At 37.8% G+C, this 20,398-nt stretch overlaps 1 protein-coding gene across 2 annotated transcripts in view; it reads left to right on the forward strand.

Moving 5' to 3' along the window:
• LOC117415713 (VPS10 domain-containing receptor SorCS1-like) overlaps positions 1–20,398 on the forward strand; it is a 127,867-nt gene that overhangs the window by 58,800 nt on the left and 48,669 nt on the right. For both annotated transcript variants that reach the window (XR_004546444.3, XM_034026417.3), the window contains exons 3-4: positions 7,369–7,468; positions 18,336–18,494. Coding sequence is in view for 1 of the 2 variants with exons in the window: in XM_034026417.3 (XP_033882308.3) it covers positions 7,369–7,468; positions 18,336–18,494 (259 nt within the window). In the remaining variant the exon portion in view is untranslated. The remainder of the gene's footprint in view (positions 1–7,368; positions 7,469–18,335; positions 18,495–20,398) is intronic.

A 20,398-nucleotide genomic window follows, 5' to 3' on the forward strand; every position in this document is an offset into this window, starting at 1 on the left:
GCAAGGTATTTGAATGCTAATATTGCTATCACTAACACTTCTGCTAATTTCAATGCCCACAGGTTTAACTGAGGTGTGTTGCACTGTGTGATTAAAACCCTTAACTAAATTAGGCTTTGGGAACACTGCAAGCCATCAGACACTCTATTCAGAATACCCCAAAAATCACATCGTCAAAAATGATTTTTCATGTTTCGAGAAACAAATAGGCCTGTCCTTTGCTCCCTGAAAAGAATGTCACACATATTTGGTTACATTAATGTCAACTTAAGTGGAATGGATTTTCCCATAATGACGAACACATTGCTAGACTCGGCATGGATATACTGTTCTGAAGGGCCATTTCTCCCATGTCATCGAAGCCAGATTTTAAAGACAATATAAAGCAATGTTTGTCATCCTCGCCCCTCTTCAGTATAAGTCCTCAGACACCAGGACGTACAGTGAGTCCTTATAGTGGCAGAGTTTAACTGGAGTATATGCAGGTTCAGTTGCAAGGTTTCTTTAGTTCATCACATTTATGTGGTGGAGTATTAGGACCAATTTTAGATGAATGGTTACAAGTTCAATGTACAAAAGGACTAGCCCCTTTCCAATCATTATTACAGTACCTTTAGTGCTGATGCCTGTAACCTCTACAAGTTGCATTCCCCCATTCTGTTCACAGTAATGTGAAAATAGAATTCCGATAATGAAAGTAGGCATACACTGTACCACGATTGCTTCATAAAGACAGCAGAGGGGTTTCAATGGGACTTATAAATTACCTGGACAAACCTTCTAATGGATTTGCGTTTGAAAATGAAGCCTTTGATTTGCTGCGCCTGTCGCTGAAGAAAGATTTAAGTCGCTTAAATGCATGCCAACAATCCCAACAAATTACAGCCTGACATGGAAGCAGTCTTAATTGGTCACTGCAAAATTAAAAAAGGAAGTGCGGGGAACAGAAAGAAAACTGTTCAGCATTTTAACTGACTAGAAAACTTGCTGCAGTTCATATAAACTCTCATAGTCTGTGATTCTGTCAAGCTAAAGAGTGCCACTGGGATGTGGATTTCGCAACTTTGTCCTTGAAGGATAATCATTACCCCTTTATGATTTGCTTGGATTTGGATGGGTTTCTAGGGATCAAGTTTAGAGTGGAAGTAACAGGGGTATTAAATCATGCAGTGGTGTGGTGGGCCATAAGGAGCTGATCAATAGCAAGATGATGTCATTGTCCCATGCTCCATGCATTGTTGACCTCCATTTTGATAAATGTTGCAAGTGCAATTCGGCTCAAATAATTCATGAGTTTAAAGGGACTGTATTTCAATTGAACAGAAAACATTTGATAACACCGTGTAACAATTATTATTTTTTTTTGGTTCCTGGGTAGTAAGTGTTATTTCCTAATTGCTTATGCCTCAAAAGTATAGAAAATGGCTATTATTCCCCACAAACTTTGCTTTTGTGACCAGGACAGTGATATTTTGAAATTTACCTATTTTCCAGAACATTCCAGATAGATTCAGTGCTGAGTAAACTTGGAGTAACTTCTAGAACTTTCTAGAACTTTCCAGTAATATAGATAGTAGTATAAATACAGGGGCCTTAAGCCCACCAGTTCAGTTTAGTTCCAGCTGCCTAAGTGGATACATATCTGCATTTTTCTGAGATGGCATCAAGAGGCTGCAATGGTGGCATTCCTGATGGGTCTCCAATGCGGTTTTACCAAGTTTCCCTGCTATCTTTGCCTTTGGGACAGCAGGGACACCAAGGCGCACTACCACAGGTGGGACTGGCCACAGCGGACCGAGTTCTCTGTGGGGAGGAACAACGTCAAGTGGGAACCACTGGTGGACTCCCAGAAGGTGCTGATGCCACCACTGCACATCAAATTGGGCCTTATGAAACAATTTGTCCGAGCTCTAGATAAGGAGTCGGCAGCCTTCAAGTACCTTCAAGACTTCTTCCCTAAGCTGTCTGAGGCAAAGGTCAAAGCCGGTGTCTTCGTCGGACCACAGATAAAGAAGATCCTGGAGTGCAATGAATTCCCCAAGAAGCTCACTAGTAAGGAGAAAGCGGCTTGGAACAGCTTTGTCGCAGTGGTTCGGGGCTTCCTGGACAATCACAAGGCCGAAAACTATGTGGAGCTGGTTGAGACTTTGGTGAAGAACTACGGCACAATGTGCTGTAGGATGTCCCTCAAAGTCCATATCCTTGATGCTCATCTTGATAAATTCAAGGAGAACATGGGAGCATACTCGGAGGAGCAAGGCGAGCGCTTCCACCAGGATATACTGGACTTTGAACGCCGCTACCAAGGACAGTATAACGAGAACATGATGGGAGACTACATTTGGGGGCTGATTCATGAAAGTGATTTACAGTATAATCGTAAATCTCGAAAACTACTCACTTCTAAATCTTTTGTAGTCATTTTTGTATTACTTTAGTATAAATACATGTTAATTTGGATTCATATGTTGTTTTTTTCTGACTTTATGTGAACGAAAAGACACAAATTCGCCCGTTTTCTCATTGGAAATAGGTAAATTTCAAAATATCACTGTCTGGTCACAAAAGCAAAGTTTGTGGGGAATAATAGCCATTTTCTATACTTTTGAGGCATAAGCAATTAGGAAATAACACTTACTACCCAGGAACAAAAATTGTGTTACATAGTGTAATAAATCTGAGAGCGAGAAAATGAAACTTGCACTCGTTCATGTATTGTTGTGTTGAATTTCCTGTTTCTACTTAATCAGTATTAGATAAGCAAATAAATAGTAAGGCCAATGTTAAGCATCTTTTATTAAGTTCAGCATATGAAAAATGTGTACGCTTTGCTCAACGGCAGAGATGAATAATAATAAAAAAAGGGCTTGATTAAGAAAGGCTAAGCTGTATAATTTGCACTTTGAAGTCTTTGTACTCTGGTTTCTCTTGGTAGTCTTTTCCATAAGCTTGCATGTGTAATAGTATATTTAAAAAAACATGTTCTAAACAATTTAGAACATGTGCTTGTTTTCATGTCCACCACTACTTCAAAAAATATGTGGATCTCAGAATTAATGAATAAAGCTCTTCAAGATGTGCAGGTTTGTAAGCAGTAAGGTTTTGTTCTGATTGTCAAATATATTCTGTCCCTCCATAGGTACAATTTACGGTCAGTCCTGCCTCCAATTTATCTTATATGTAATTGAAAAATCATTGAACGTTATGTGATTAAACCTGTCATCTGTAAATTGCATTCAGGTTTAATTACATTAAACTCATATTCTGAATTGAAAATATGCAGAGCTTCAAAAGCATACGCAGCACCCGGCTGAAACAGTATTCATATTTTCTATTGATTAAATGCAGGACAGAGTTATACTGAGAAATGTGGCTCTTCTATATTGATGTTCAAACAGATTTTTTATTCAAAGCATGTCTGTAAATAAATAATTTTCTACTGAAAAGGCTAATGTAAAAAAAAAAAATCTATGGAATTAGTTTTAAAGCTACTTATTCTGTAGGAATACTTTCTTATGAATAATAACAGGCTTTTGAAAAGATAGAACTGAGCCATTTCTAATTAAGTGCAGGTGGTATTCATAAAGCACTAGCATGTCATAGTGGTTCAATGCATTTACTGGCACACTGTTTTTTAAATACTCCTCTTATTATTACTTTAAAACACTACATGAAGCTTTTCACTGGTAATCTGTCATTGAAATGTTATTGTAATTAATTATATTCCTGGTTAATATTTGTACTAACATATTCAAAGATGTTTTATAAAAAGACCTTTAAAATGAATTGCCAGTGGAAAAGTGCAAACTGTGACATTTGATTGTGTACTTTGTGGCGTTGATCAATGCAGTTTTATTTCTGCATTTGCATGGGAAAGTACTAGTTTAAATATCATCTACATCAGTATCCCCATTTTAATACCGGATGGTATTTAAAATGTGTTGCACAGAGTAAAGCAGTGCACCCACATGCATACCTCATTCTTACATGGCTGGACCCCATTATATTGCATCCCAATTTTGGTAAAAAAAAAAAAAAAAAAAAAAAAACAGCACTCGGTGTTAGGGCCATTAAGTCACTGTGGTAGTTTTCTACCTATTGGTTAAACAGGGCTTGTGACTAAAAATCCAAAAAACAGGGTACAGTGTAGGACATAAAATCAGCATGTATCTGAGCATCTTGTAAAAGCTACATTCATGGTGTCTAGTCTCACTATTCCCTGCTCCTGCATTTATGTAAACATAGTGATTGTTTTGACTAATCCGTTAATCCAGACTGCCTGTAATGTACTTGAAATCTGAACGTCTTACATATTGTCAGCACTTTGGTTAAAAAGACGGCAGTTAGTTCGGTAGATAATACTATTTTTAAATTTGTTTAAATTAATTATTTTAAATGTAAAGCTCACAGTGTGTTTATAACTTTATTTTTCATTAGGAAGTCTATGAATTTCTAGCCAATATTTTATTATTGTTTATTTAACAATTAAGTGAGCTTGTTTGCAGCTTTTGTTAAACTGCAACAGATGTACTGTTACCACCTGTACTTCTTTAAATGCATTGCCTTAACTCATAGTTGTTTATCTGCCAGACGGGGAAGCAGACGAATGTGGAAATTCACGCCTAACACCATAACCTCTACACTCCTATAAAATATGTTTCTAATTGTGTCAGACTTAATTGCTTAATAGGTAATGAAAATACTGTTTCCTGTTTCTCTGGTGTATAATTTAGCAGTGTGTATAAGAAAAATGTCAGTTTAAAGGTAGAGTGTGTTATGTTGTCAATAACTGTGTGCATTCCATGATTAAATAATACTAGAATAAATAACAGTACTTACTGGAAATACTTTAAGTAGATCATAGAAAGAAATATAGAATAAAGCTTGCATTTTCATTTGAATTGCTAATGAAAATACAGCTTGGCTGTGGGGTAGGTGGAGACTGCAGTGATTTGCTGCAGATCAAGAGAGGCCAGAGATCCTACAGTATGTGCAAGAGAGAGAATGTATTTAACCAAAAGGAGGAGAAATTGCATTTGAAAAGTATTTCAGTTCTAATGGAGGAGGCAGTGTGCTGAATTAAAAGAAAGAGAGAAGGGAACAGTTCACAGCACCCTGCACAAGATCAGCTGACAGGATGCGATTTTAAGTTTTAACTCTGCCCCTAATTGGTCTTTAATTATAAGGCCTACCCAACCTTTAGCCCCTGTTTCTGCCAGCAGTGTGCTTATACTTGAAGATGTAATATTGTGGACTGTAAGCCTTAAACATGGATACAAATGTATAGTACCTTGTAATGGTGTTATACAGGATATTAATAATACTAAGACAGAGTGAGTGAACAATTAACTGAGAACCAAAACTGTCCTCAGTATTGAAAGCAAATAAGATTCGATATACAAGATTAAGGAGACATAGAAAAAGTGATTCACTCTCAATATAGGAGAAACCGAATGATGGCAAGTAAAGCAGGTTTACCTTTATCATTTAACCCTATGTATTCCATTACTCCGGAGATGTCAGACAGTTCACAAGTTTGAATGTTGCTGTGATGGGGATAAGAGAAAACAGCTGTCATGCTTTTAAATTTAAAAGGAGACTCCATTTAAAATGCAGGAGAGAATGATGGGCTTGTCTGCTATCATTCCTTGTTTATAGCATGATGGGGCACATTCATTAACCCAACCTTGGATATGATCACCTTTCAAAGGGGAGGCTGACACGTGTAAGGACACAAATACAAAAAAAAAAAAAAATCCCATTAAAAAGTGGAAGATAACAACATGCAATCGAAATCCCATCTACAAAAGCAAAGCGCTTCTTCATCATCACCCCCGCGCCCCCTCCTTTTTCTTTCCTAAAATGATGGTTTTTATCTTGGTCTTAAACCATCGATTTCACCGATATGGAGATGCTGCATCTTGATTGTGTAGTCACCAGAATGGTCTCATCTGTTTTGCTGCTAGTCTATCCATCTGAAGTTTGATGCTGTATTAATTCTAAAGCGCACCCTTTTATCACATTTTCCAAACATACATCTTTTTTGTGCCAGACATTCTCCTGGCTTAAGAGTCTGGGGAGCAAATTATCAGCTGTCCTGCTCACCCCAGGAGAAGCTATAAATACTGTATTTTATGTTCTAGTTCACCCCCCAGCTACGTACAGATGTATATCTCTGCTGACACATGGAGATACGTCATTTTCTTAAGCACAAGAAGATGATAAACAGCATACAGGCACACAGAAAATAAACTGTTAAATTATTCATTTGTGGGAGTACGGTTTTGAAACTGTTTAGGCAGCTGACTGTAGGGTATGTAGTGTTGTATCACAATGTTACCACTTTTTATCTCGTTTCTCTGTTATATTAGTGTGGCAGGGTGAAAGCCCTGCTGGTATAAAGTGTGTGTGGAGAATATTGGGTTGGCAGGGAGGGGGTTAAATTCTTCTCTGTCAGAAAGCATGTGGGAATGTGACTGGGACCATAACAGAATGATTAATGGTTAATGAGGCTCCAGCCACAGATGTATAAACGGGGTAATCACGGGTGTCAGTGTTGGTGCAGGTGCAGGTGCAGGTGCAGGTGCGTCTTGCTGTGCTGTTGTTGTATGTCTGTAAGTATTTTGTGTAGATCTTTTGTTTTGGCCCTTGTGCCTTTTTGTTTGTTAATGTGTTTTGTTTAGTGTAAATGTTATTAAATGTGCGTGATAGCGCTTAACCTGCAGCTTTTTTGCTTCTGAGTCTCTCTTCCTGCCAGTAACAGCTGGGTCGTGACACCACCCTGTCACACTGAATAATATACCAGTAGACTGCTTGATAATGGCCACAGGCAAGATAAAACTGTCTGCTGTTCATACCTGTGAAACCAGCCTCCCTGTCAGATCTGAGCAAATTCATTCAACAGAAAAAGAAGTCTATCAGCTGTCATTGCTGCTAAAACCAGAGGCTGTAAAAGTCTTCATAAAAAAAAAAAAAAAAACTGAAGAAAGTTTACAAGAAGTATTCCTCCTGAGAATGAGTCATCAGAACCTGCTTTGTGAAGATAATCTATGAGGTTTGAAATGCTACTTTGCGTTTCATATATTCACTTTTTTCTAGTCAGGGCGTTTACAAGTAATTACTTTTTTTTTTTTATGTGTACCCATGATTACATCAGTGGTCAAAACATCATGTTAGAATGTGAGAAGATATCATATTTATCTTCTAAATTACATATGTATGCATGCTGGCCCTCAATCTGAGTAGCAATCTTGCCTGCAAAACAATAGCAATGTAAATGACCATCTTAGTCCATTGCTTTTTAGCTTGTTAAAATACCCTGCTGGAGATTGATAGAATCGATTATTAAATCTTGTGATTACATTTCAGGTCAACTGACTATGGAACCACTTATGAAAAACTTAATGACAAAGTGGGACTGAAGACCATTTTGAGCTACTTGTATGTCAGCCCTAACAACAAGAGAAAGGTAAGATATAAATGAGTGACTGGTTTACCCGTGTTGTTTTACTAAGGACATCACATCAAATCAAATCAAATCAAATCAAATCAAATCAAATCAAATCAAAGTTTATTGATATAGCGCCCTTCATACAGGTGGATCTCAAAGCACTTTCAGATTTGTAAAAACAAAACAAACAAACATGTCAGGTGAAAAACAATTTCACATTATACAATATACAGATATCACATTATTTTATTTTTTTTACATACAATTCCCCATTTATACAGTTGGGGTTTTACTGGAGCAATCTAGGTAAAGTAACTTGCTCAAGGGTACAGCAGCAGTGCCCCCCACCTGGGATTGAACCCACGCCCCCAGAACCCAGAGCCCTAACCGCTACTCCACACTGCTGCCCATATATATATGTATTTGAAATGTATTTGCTTACGATTGTAAGTCGCCCTGGATAAGGGCGTCTGCTAAGAAATAAATAATAATAAAATAATAATAATATATATATATATACAAAATAGATGGGCTTCAGTGAGTTATAGGAAAATAATTCCATCTAGGGTTTCTGTGACGTCATAAATTATGAGACCGAAGGATTTGAAAAGTTTAGTTTAGCACTCCTGGAAGGACTTAGGCTTTTGTTTAGCTTTGTTTTGTTTGTTTTGTGTTTAAAATAAAGATACAGGCACCACAGCTGTTGTGAGAGTACTTCATTTTTACTAGAAGACATTGTTAAAGGTCCCGAAGCATGGCAAAAGCACACCCCACTTTGCCACAGTACTTACACATAATTACAATGTTATTATGCATAGTTACAATGTCATTATGCATAGCTACAATGTACTTAATGTGTATATATTTTGGGCAAGATAGAACCAGAACCCTAACCCTAACCCTTTTCTGATACAATTGTGTACTTTTTTGTATATCATGCAAAAAGATTTACATGTTAAATACATTTTCTTTCCATTTTGGTAGTGCCAAGTAAAAACAAAAAGCTATGAATGGTGATAATGCTCATGAGTTAAAGCTCAACCTGCACTGGAGTTATACCTCCTGCCAGCCGTGAGAAACAGCTTGCAAGGTCGACTTCTGAGTGCATTGTGCTGTCATGTAAAAAGCTTGTTATTTCAGTGGGAAGGGTACTTTTTGCTGTGCTAGTTAAAACGCCTAATGTATATGGACATTTCAAGAAGGCAGGTCTTTGTGAGCTGTTTGTAAATCAAGTGACAAGAAAGTTCATTTAACAATTCATAGCAGACTGTCTCATCTCCAAATGCACAGTATCCTTAATCGTTTTCTGAACTGATTTTATTGTTCACTTTTCCCAACTGTTTTCAGTTTTTTTCCTGTTCGTAGTAATTTGAATATTTTGAAACAATGAATTCTCTAAATGCAGTGGCCCCAAATGACCACCCCCGTGCTTATGCTGTGTTGTAACAAACACAGCATGTGAATCGCAAAACAACACACAGGTGGGTGGACTCTGAATGTTGCCTCTCAGTTGGGGTCTTCAGAGCTTTTGAACCCTCCTTTATCTGTATGCTACATCTCTTTATAATGAGCATGCATTCCAAAATATACTGCATTCAAATTATTTTTTTAATGTAATCCATTTGGAATGGAATGGTAAATAAGCATGGCATTACTCTCAGGGGCCTCTCCAGACAATATTGAATGCAAAAACATTACAATTACTTTGACAGTTCACAAGGATGTATTGAGAATGAGAATCAATTTGAGCTAAGTGTAGAATAGGTATCTATGCAATACCCAGTGGATGAATGCTCTCTATTATAATATTTTAAAAATCTGTTTTTAGAATCAAGTTCATGGCAATCCTTTTTTTCTCATTAGTTATTTTGTTTGTTTGTGGACATTCCTGTAGATTTATGCTGTTTGTAAATATAATCTACATTATCTCACCAGTTCACTGGTAATTAGTTCTAAATATAGGTTTTAGCCACTTATTTTTTATTTTTACAAAATATCAAATTCCAGTAGAAACCAATAGTAATGTAAATGTTTTCATTAGGTGTGAAGATGCATTCCCTGATACCCCTCCTAATACTGTTTGTATTATTACTTTTAAAACAAAATCGAATCAAAGTGCTGTGCAAAACAAGCAGAGCTACTCAACCAAACTAGTTATGGTTTGTTTACAAAGCCAAACATAGAAACCATATCACAATTTGGAAAATGACACTTTTAATTAAAATACATGTTCTGAATGAATTCACAGCTATTCTAGTTTTTGCCAGCCCAGTATTTAATATTCTTTGCCTAATCCGGCACAGTGTGTTCAGAAACAAAAGAGAAAATTGGTGTGCTGGGAACAGTCAGGTTATTAGAGAAGTATACTGTATAGTTTAATTATTCACCTGTTTTATTATCAGACATCTCTATGTAAGTCACTGGTTAAGAAAATGAACCTGGAGGGGGAACAAAATATAATTCCAGAAACCAAGCTGGACCCATTTAATTGACTGTTTATAAAATATGAAGTTTATACAAATTGTGTCATTTTTATTTTTCATTTATACCAGATTTCTTTTAGCCTAGACAAATTTTCCTCCTTAGTTAACCCTGATGCTTGCATTGGTGTGCTTGAGGTAATCTAGGCAGTGTCACAGACTGACAGCCTCTTCTGTGTTTGCAGATCTAAATGACCAAATGAAGCTTGTTCCATGCTAAATGTTTCATGTTAGCTTCCAGCAATAGTTCCTTCCTTTCTTGGGGAATGCAGATCTGTTTAGTGACAGTATTGTTAAAGTTCTCAGGACAGAGTGATTTGGCAGACAGCCTTCCAAATGCCTTGCTTTAAGTTATCCTGCTAACATTTTGGGTGCACTAAATTTACCAGCAGCCCTGCAATTTTCTGTGTCCTAAAATGTCTCTCAGAAACATGTGTGAGCGTAAACCCAATGAATCCTGCATCGCTGTGAGAAAATGAAGTGAGATTGAATCATCCAGGGCCTGCACAGAAACTGAGTGAGTGTAATGTGATGGAAATGAACACCGAAGCACTGATAAAAAAAAAGCACCTGTTAGCCCCCAAGCTTGATCTGAGGAGGCCTGCAATAAGCACAATGAGATGGAGATGGAAGAATCAAGGAGCCTGCAATACAACCAGTAGATGGTTTTAGGTACACGCAGCGGGGCCCAGGGTAGCGGGGGGGGGGGGGGGGGGGGCATGCTGTCGTGGCTCGGTTACTGACAAAAATTGGATTCACCTCAAGTCTGTACCAGAATTAGTGACTTATTTGCCATATTACCGTTCTTTTTATTTGTACACCATAAGCCATGGGGCCACTGCAGGACAAACGCCGCCACTGTGCGACAAAACATTGCAAGTGGTGTAATCTTGCTGAGGATCGAAATTGCAGAAGCAAACTAATTTCGTAGGTCAGCAGTATTGGTCTGGAATAACTGCTGTGCGAGCTAGAAGCCTATGTTCTGAAGTCTCTCTGCATGTATGATTGTGTGCGCAGTATGTGTGAGATGCTGCTCTTGTGACCAGAGGAAAGCATAAAGAATGACAGGACCAATTAAAATGTTACACACGAGTGGTGTCAATAAAGAGGCATGGGTGGCTATGTAACAGGGGCAAGCCTACACTTAGAGAGCATGTCTTGTGAAAGAGTTATGTGCTGTATTTGTCTCTGGTGTTGTCACTGCATCCTACATCTATTCAAATCCCAGCTTGTTATTTTTCATCGACTAGCTTTCATTGTTCCAGGAGGCCATACCTTTGTTAATGACATTTGCAAACATCACATGAAGACCCCACTTCTCAGCAGCCTTAGCCTTGCCCCTGGTTGTATGACCTTTAATCTTGGGCTTCAATTAAAAGCTGTGGTACTTCTGTTATGGTGTTAGGTCAACAGTTAAAGTTTCTTTTTTCCTGCTGACATGGCTATAACATTAGGTGTCTTGGGTTTAGTAATACTTGTCACTTACCTTAAGTTGTTCTCTGGTAAGTACTGCTATTTGTTTTGTCATAGGATTACCCTTGTATTGACCTGATGCAAGATAGGCAGTATAAGACAAATATTGTTTCCATACCCTTCTAAGAAGTTATGCTATTGCTTCTATTACATACACACACACACACACACACACACACACACACACATACACAACACTGACTCAATGTAAGTAATATTTAATTCTTCCAGAAAAATATCTTTAACTTTTCATGTGTTCTGCTTGAATAACTGAGATAAACCTCTAATCACATGACCCCTAGGAGACAAAGCGATTGAAAGGCAGTTGGGAACTCTGCCTCACAGTTTCCTTTGCAAGCAACATACAATTGCTGTGTCTCCTGTAAGTCACATGACTTAGCCCTTGATTGAAGCAACAGGAAACCATGCCTGCTTGGAACAGGTTACATTGATCTTCATGTTAATTTATAATTTTTAAGATCTTTCCATAAAACATCCCTTCCGTGAACCATGCTTCTCTCAAAAACAAGAACTGGGGAATTAGCCCTGCGTCATGGTAACATGGTATACTGCATGTATGTTAAGTACACCAGGGTGCATGCATGCTGTATGTTTTAGTACAGTAAATTAAACTGCAGCAGGTAACATTGCAACACCTTTATCTCAGAAACTATTTTAGATACATATTTTCAGTTTTATAGGAACAATATTTGCCAGTGTACTTCACCTCTGGATGATAGACAAAACAACAATTTCATAGCATTGACACCTGATTGGCTGAGTAAGGCATCATCTCGAGAACTGCCTGCACACAGTTTAAACTGTATAGACATGCATTTGCGTTAGTTATTCTACAGTATATGGTGTGTAACTCTGTACACCAGTTTTGTAAAAAACAAAAAAGGCTCAGAAAACTGATAATTCAGACAGTGGTGTTTGGTGCAATTACTTAGTGTTGTGCAGTACCAAGTACAGCCACTAGATGGCCAATTGTTCCATAGAAATTCAGAGGAAGGTTTCTGGCTTTTGAGACAATTCAGTACTGGCTGAAAACTGCTTATACCGTGCACCAATTCTCCCACTCTGTCTGCTCTTCCCCATTCCACCTGGAGATGAAACCAGGAAAACTTAAACTCTTATTCAGTCACATACATATTTTCGAAACAATTATTATTAACTCCTCTGTGCTTAAATGATAAAAGAACATAAATAAAGATTATGTTTTTGGTTTTGTTTAGCATCCCTGGTAATGTTAAAGTTCAGTGTGTGTTTGAAGTTATACAGTACATGATAGAGTGCAGACTAAACTAAGCTGAAGCAAACTTTTCTCACAACTGCACTAGCCCTCTACATAAACCAGTGTGGTTGAATTCTTAAAAAGAACATTGCCATTCAAGTCTAAGCATAGCACAAGCTGTTCGTTTTGCAGTGCAGGCCTGCAGTGGGAACTTGCTAAGAACTAAATTGATTTGCTCTGTGTGGATGATTACTTGGATGTCACCCCTTGCTATGAGGGAGCTCATGAGAGAGCTGGAACAACCTGCTTTTTATTTTCCATTTCAAAGTTTTTAAGGCATACAACTAACTGCCTTTGCCAGTGGCAGGATGCATTCCGATTTGTTAAAACTAATTCAAAATGTATTGTAGTCTGGTGAGGGCGGATGTTTGCACTGGTAATGATATGAGGGGGTGTTTAGGTTTTTTTCATAAGCAAATTCTTCATTTTTGTTTAGAAGAGTGGGAAGGGATTGCTGCTCTTCACAGTGACGTGAATGAAACAGGAGTTACCCGTGTGTAAGTGCAGTACAAGCAACTGCAAGGGATCATGGGAGGCATATTCTGAGGACGGCATACAAGGTTTTCACCAGTATTCAGCAAATTAAGTCATGATGTGTGCTTATTTACACAGGGTTGTACAGGTGACATGTCTTTTGTACTGCAGTATGAGACTGACTGTACTAAAATGAACTGGGTTTTGATCTGTTTTGAATTTCATCCCTAAGCTGTAACGTGGATGTTGTTTGGCATGGTTATGAGCCCTTTGCATTTTTGTATTGGTTAATGGAGATGAAATGGTCCAGTGTAGTTGGAAGTGTGAATGATTTATGGTGTACTGTCTTTAGTGGGGATATATGCTTTGGGGTTGATAAAACTCCCTTAGCAATTGCTGTACAGTGTTTAAAAGAAGCACAGAGGGTAAACACTGTCTGGAGTGTGACCACACTGCCTGATCTCTGTGCCTCCTAAAGGAACATAGAATACATTCTTTTTTTCTGTAAGATGCTAAAGCTAGAGGCAACAACAACAACAACAACAAAAAAAAGATTATTTTACAGAGAAACATCCTGGCATTTTCCTTTTTATTAAAGTGAATTCATTAATTCCCAGATGCTTAGATTCAAATTTGCTTTTCCAAAATATAGTACTCATGTTTATGTAGCACTTAATGACTTTTTTGCAAGCCATGACCAAATAATGATTTAAAGTCAACTGGAATTTTTTTAATAATTTAGATTTAAAATTATGAAACTATTGGTAAATTAACCAATTTAATTATCTTTCTTTCAAATATTTAAAATGCATACCAAATATACTATATGTACATATATAACATTATATTTTCCTACGTGTCAGATGCAAATTAAACAGGAATCATATATTGGTGTTGATGCTCCTTCTGAAGATAGTGACCAGCACGGATCATTGAAGCCACCCTGACCTCTATTACCCATTCATATCCTTCACTGTGATGCATTGATTTTCAGATTGCTGTAGTGTGCAAGGTATATTTGTCTTTGGACTAGTTTAAATTGTAATAATAAATAAAATAAATACTTTATTTGAATTCATATCATGTAGAACCCAACCTCTATCAAAATAACCAGACTAGACACCATTTTTAGTGAATACAAAGGAACACGTTTATTAGAAATAAAACTAAATGAAGGAAAAATTAAAGGTGCAACAACTAAACCTAAAACAATACAGAAAGGAAGAATTAACTAAACTAAGCAGTACAGAAAAGAAAGTTTAAACAACACCACCCCACTCCCGCTGGTTGATCAGGTTAGTCTTAACAGGGGTATCGTTAGTAACACAAATATTTACTTTTGTTAAGATTTGATAACACTATGTAACACAATTTTTGTTCCTGGGTAGTAAGTGTTATTTCCTAATTGCTTATGCATCAAAAGTATAGAAAATGGCTATTATTCCCCACAAACTTTGCTTTTGTGACCAGGACAGTGATATTTTGAAATATAGCACCCAGAACTGTCTGGTTTGTGGCGCCAAAGGATTCATTCAGCGATAAGCCATTTATCCAGTATTTAGTTTACAACTCTTTGCCCACTTGCTACATTGCAATACATTTTAACTAGGAACATTGGTGTAATGCCAGCAGTTCTTGAGTATGAAATCAATAAAAATTCAACTCGTTTGCGTGAACAGCAAGTCTTACAAAAGCAAAATTGCAAGCCTATACACTTTGGTTTATATAGGGCAGCAGTGTGGTGTAGTGGTTAGGGCTCTGGACTCTTTACCGGAGGGTTGTGGGTTCAATCCCAGGTGGGGGACACTGCTGCTGTACCCTTGAGCAAGGTACTTTACCTAGATTGCTCCAGTGAAAAAAACCCAACTGTATAAATGGGTAATTGTATGTAAAAATAATGTGTAAAAAAAGAATGTAATTGTATGTAAAAATAATGTGATAATTGTAAGTCTCCCTGGATAAGGGCGTCTGCTAAGAAATAATAAATATATATTGTGAGACAGCAGGGAGGGGGTTAAAACCTCCCTGCGCAGAAAACATGTGAAAATGCACACTGGTTTTAGTTTAATTGTTTAAGTTAAATTGGTTAATTGTTTTATTGTTTAATTATCCCCTGCACCTGGTGGTTGTTATTAAATTAGGACCAGGTGCAGGGTATTTAAGGAGTGAAGCCAGTGTGCTCAGGGCTGCTGAGTAGAAGGAAGCAGGAGAGGTGCTCTGCTTCTGAGCAGTCCGGAGAAAAAGGTACAGTTTAAACCTGTTAAGGTTTGGGGCAGGTAAACGGCTTAGCCGTCCTGCGAGTGAGTCAGGTTCCAGTGTGTATAGTAAGCGCTCCAAAAACTGAGTTAGGAGTTTGTTTGTGTTTTGTTTGGTTTGTAATTAAAAAGAGCGCAACCGCGCATTTAAAATCCATTTCTGTGTGCTGGGTCGCAGTTCTTAAAGGGGCACGAACCCGAGTGAGTGGCAAGCTCGCTCACAATATATACAGTACTGTGCAAAAGTTTTAGGCAGGTGTGAAAAAATGCTGTAAGTAAGAATGCTTTCAAAAATAGACATGTTAATAGTTTATATTTATCAATTAACAAAATGCAAAGTGAGTGAACAGAAGAAAAATCTACATCAAATCAATATTTGGTGTGACCACCCTTTGCCTTCAAAACAGCATCAATTCTTCTAGGTACACTTGCACACAGTTTTTGAAGGAACTCGGCAGGTAGGTTGGCCCAAACATCTTCTGTGGATTTAGGCAGCCTCAGTTGCTTCTCTCTCTTCATGTAATCCCAGACAGACTCAATGATGTTGAGATCAGGGCTCTGTGGGGGCCATACCATCACTTGCAGGACTCCTTCTTGTTCTTTACGCTGAAGATAGTTCTTAATGACTTTCGCTGTATATTTGGGGTCGTTGTCATGCTGCAGAATAAATTTGGGGCCAATCAGATGCCTCCCTGATGGTATTGTATGATGGATAAGCATCTGCCTGTACTTCTCAGCATTGAGGAGACCATTAATTCTGACCAAACCCCCAACTCCATTTGCAGAAATGCAGCCCCAAACTTGCAAGGAACCTCCACCATTCTTCACTGTTGCCTGCAGACACTCATTCGTGTACCGCTCTCCAGCCCTTCGGCGAACAAACTGCCTTCTGCTACAGCCAAATATTGCAAATTTTGACTCATCAGTCCAGAGCACCTGCTGCCATTTTTCTGCACCCCAGTTCCTGTGTTTTCGTGCATAGTTGAGTCACTTGGCCTTGTTTCCACGTCGGATGTATGGCTTTTTGGCCGCAAGTCTTCCATGAAGGCCACTTCTGACCAGACTTCTCCGGACAGTAGATGGGTGTACCAGGGTCCCACTGTTTTCTGCCAATTCTGAGCTGATGGCACTGCTGGACATCTTCCGATTGCGAAGGGAAGTAAGCATGATGTGTCTTTCATCTGCTGCAGTAAGTTTCCTTGGCTGACCACTGCGTCTACGGTCCTCAACGTTGCCCGTTTCTTTGTGCTTCTTCAAAAGAGCTTGGACAGCACATCTGGAAACCTGTGTCTGCCTTGAAATTTCTGCCTGGGAGAGACCTTGCTGATGCAGTAGAACTACCTTGTGTCTTGTTGCTGTGCTCAGTCTTGCCATGGTGTATGACTTTTGACAGTAAACTGTCTTCAGCAACCTCACCTTGTTAGCTGAGTTTGGCTGTTCCTCACCCAGTTTTATTCCTCCTACACAGCTGTTTCTGTTTCAGCTAATGATTGTGTTTCAACCTACATATTGAATTGATGATCATTAGCACCTGTTTGGTATAATTGTTTAATCATACACCTGACTATATGCCTACAAAATCCCTGACTTTGTGCAAGTGTACCTAGAAGAATTGATGCTGTTTTGAAGGCAAAGGGTGGTCACACCAAATATGGATTTGATTTAGATTTTTCTTCTGTTCACTCACTTTGCATTTAGTTAATTCATAAATATAATCTATTAACATGTCTATTTTTGAAAGCATTCTTACTTTACAGCATTTTTTCACACCTGCCTAAAACTTTTGCACAGTATTGTGTATATATATATATATATATATATATATATATATATATATATATATGCGTTGAACCTTGCATCAGAAGGTTTTAAGTCTACATCCGACACTGGCAGATGATTAAACTCAATCTACTGTAAATTGCAGTAGTTCATTATGGTTATGAAATGCCATATTCATTTACTAAATTACAGTTTATTAAAAATATGAAGTACTGAAACACCGGCTTCATTTCCACTACCAGTGGTGCAGTAGGAGGAGGAAATCACCCCACTGTCTTAGCGTGCTGGCTTTTAAAAAGGCATGATAGTTGTTTGTTTTTTGTCCAGAGTTTGTTTGTCAGTATCTGTTTGTTTTGTCTGTCTGTTTTGGCCAATGCGCCGTTTTGTTTTACAAAGTTTTTTTGTCTGTTTAAACATTTTTTATTTTACAATAAACGTGCAACAGCGCATTTTTATCACTCACCAGTCCTGTCTGTGTCCTTTGTTCTTCCGGGTCTGACGTCAACGCTCAAACCATCCTGTGACCGCATTGTAATCCAGTTTGAATACAAGATCTTAAGTCAATGCTATTTGAATCTAAATATCTACTTACCCATCACACGTATACTTTTAGAAAGGTGGAGCCGATAATACATGTATGTTTACCCAGGAAAATCTGTAGTTATGTTTACTGTTCTGCAAAACTCTATATTGTAGATTCGACTTTATTAAATTCCAGTGGAATAAGGACACACATTTGATCTGCTTTATTAGTGTCATGACTGGTAAAATAGTTTAGTGAGTTTCAGCTAACGAGTAATGCAAATTTAAATAGGCAGAAATAGAATGTAGAAAAAAAAGTCTCATCTAGAAATAACTGCCTTACAGCTTTTTTGCGCAGCTTTGTCACGATGTCACATTACTCTGAAGTGAAGGGAGTTCGCTGAAAGCTTACTGGTTCTTTGAGTAAGAAAAAGGTTTAATACAAGGTTAATACAATCTAAAGCTAAATGCTGTCATAGTAATGATGTATACAATCTATATAATTATTTTGCCATAGGGGTAGCAGTAGTATCGACCGTTAAGTTATTGCTTTTCTTTCATGTTTTGCTGCTGTTTTAAGATTTCTTTCATGTTATTCTTTTCAGATAATGCTGCTGACTGACCCGGAGATCGAAAGCAGCTTGCTCATCAGCTCGGATGAAGGGGCCACCTATCAGAAGTATCGACTGAGCTTCTACATTCTGAGCCTACTGTTTCATCCCAAGCAAGAAGACTGGATCCTGGCTTACAGCCACGACCTAAAGGTGAGAAACGTCCACCAGAAGTGTGATGTCATGGACAAAGTCCACTGGTGCAGACAAGCCGGAACGGTACATTTTTCTATAGGCAGAACCTTGACTTAAGAAACTTGCAGTACCAGAACCGCTGTTTTTGTTTTATCTGATGAGATCGAGGAAGAAATGTATTCAGAATGTCGTGTAAAATGTAATTGTCCACAGCTGTTGGCAGATACAGTCTTTTACAAATACATTTAAAAACAAAAACTATTCTAATTGTACTGATACAGTTCTTAAGTTGATGACGAATAAAAAATAACTGAGTATTGATGTGATTCCTACTTTTATTGGATGCAGAGCTCCAGAAAAAAAGATGGAGGGAGGATGTGATGTACTGAACAGGGCATTGTGGGGCTTGAAGTTCTGCACTGGTGATGACCTCATAATCGAAAGGACTAGAAAAAAGCATGCATAAAAATAGCCAAAAAATAAACAAACCACCAAAGACAATATTTACCCGTTAGATGCTTTCAAAACAAGCCAAATATGGCTGGAAAACCGCCAGTCTGGCAGAACTGATCAAGGGGGAGTAACCTATAAAAGTTGCGCGTGAACATTACCTATTAAATGTACAAAAAATAAACATGAATTTGTATAATTTTTGCTTAAACAAATTCGTATTTTAATTGGAGTTCCAGTACTTTCAGAAACTAGGCAGCTCATATTTCAGATCCCCACTGAAGATGGCACGTCTCATTATTTTACAGTATCCAAATATCAATATCAGTAATGTTTACTTCGCATGGGAATTCCGTGACAATTCCGTGACATTTCTGTAAAATTGCTATGGCTTTTATAGTTCACTGTGTTTATTCACTCATCTCCTGGCTGAGTTTATTGATATATTTTTTTAAAAACTTTGACTTGTTTTTACAGTAAATTAAATGATCTGTTACTGCAAAAGACACATCATTCACTGTAGTTATTATTTAGTTATTCATAACGTATCAACTGGACTGTAGTAACAAGATTTGCCCATAAGGAGGTGCTATGTGCTATACAAATATCTGACCTAAATCAGAAGTGAAAAATATCAGCCACACTGTTCTGTTCTGTTTTCTCCCATTCTCTAGTTAGGAGTTATTTACACCCTCTATGTTATTGCTGGTAAAGGAGTCCCTTTGTATGTAAATGCGGACTGTGCCCAAAAGGGTAAGAAATAAATAAACACACTGCTTTAAGTCTCTGTAGTTCCATCTCAAACAGCAAGCTTCTTTTTTGTGTGCAGGGTCGAATAATTGACAAATTCAGGACAAAGTCTCCTGGTAGAGTTGTATTGATTTTCAATGTAATGAGACACAGCACTTTTAAGCTGATTTTCTTTTTTTTTCTTTCCTATTATGTTAGATCTTCCAGAGTGAGGGTGGAGAATTCTAAAACTGTTTTATGACTGTAATGGTACCATTAAACGATGGTTTGAGCTATCTATTATCCACTTTTATATCCTACTTTAAGAATAAAATGCAAAAACTTCATGAGATTTGTTGATACTAACTATACCTCATTTGTTTCCCATTGGGGGAACACAATTACTGTCTAGGATATTGAAGAAAATCACTTAGTTGTGAACATAATGTGACAGACTCCCTCTATTGGTAAATGGTGATGTGTTTAAACTCAATGACAGCTGTGCTGGAGATTACAGAGTTGCTGGTTCATATCCGACAATCCAGCCTTCATTTACATCTTGCCCTAAATTTAATAAAACACCCCTGTGCATTGCTCATGTTTCGGTGTGTGTTGCTGCACATATGATTGCTTAGATCAGTTGGACTATTTGGTATAAGAACACAGTTGAAGAATTTATTGGTCATTGGAGAGATACTGGAGAGTCAAGTCTGGCACAAACTGTATGCATATTCATTTGCAAA

Source organism: Acipenser ruthenus, chromosome 7, assembly GCF_902713425.1.
Source record: "Acipenser ruthenus chromosome 7, fAciRut3.2 maternal haplotype, whole genome shotgun sequence".
NCBI classification, from domain to species: Eukaryota; Metazoa; Chordata; class Actinopteri; order Acipenseriformes; family Acipenseridae; genus Acipenser; species Acipenser ruthenus.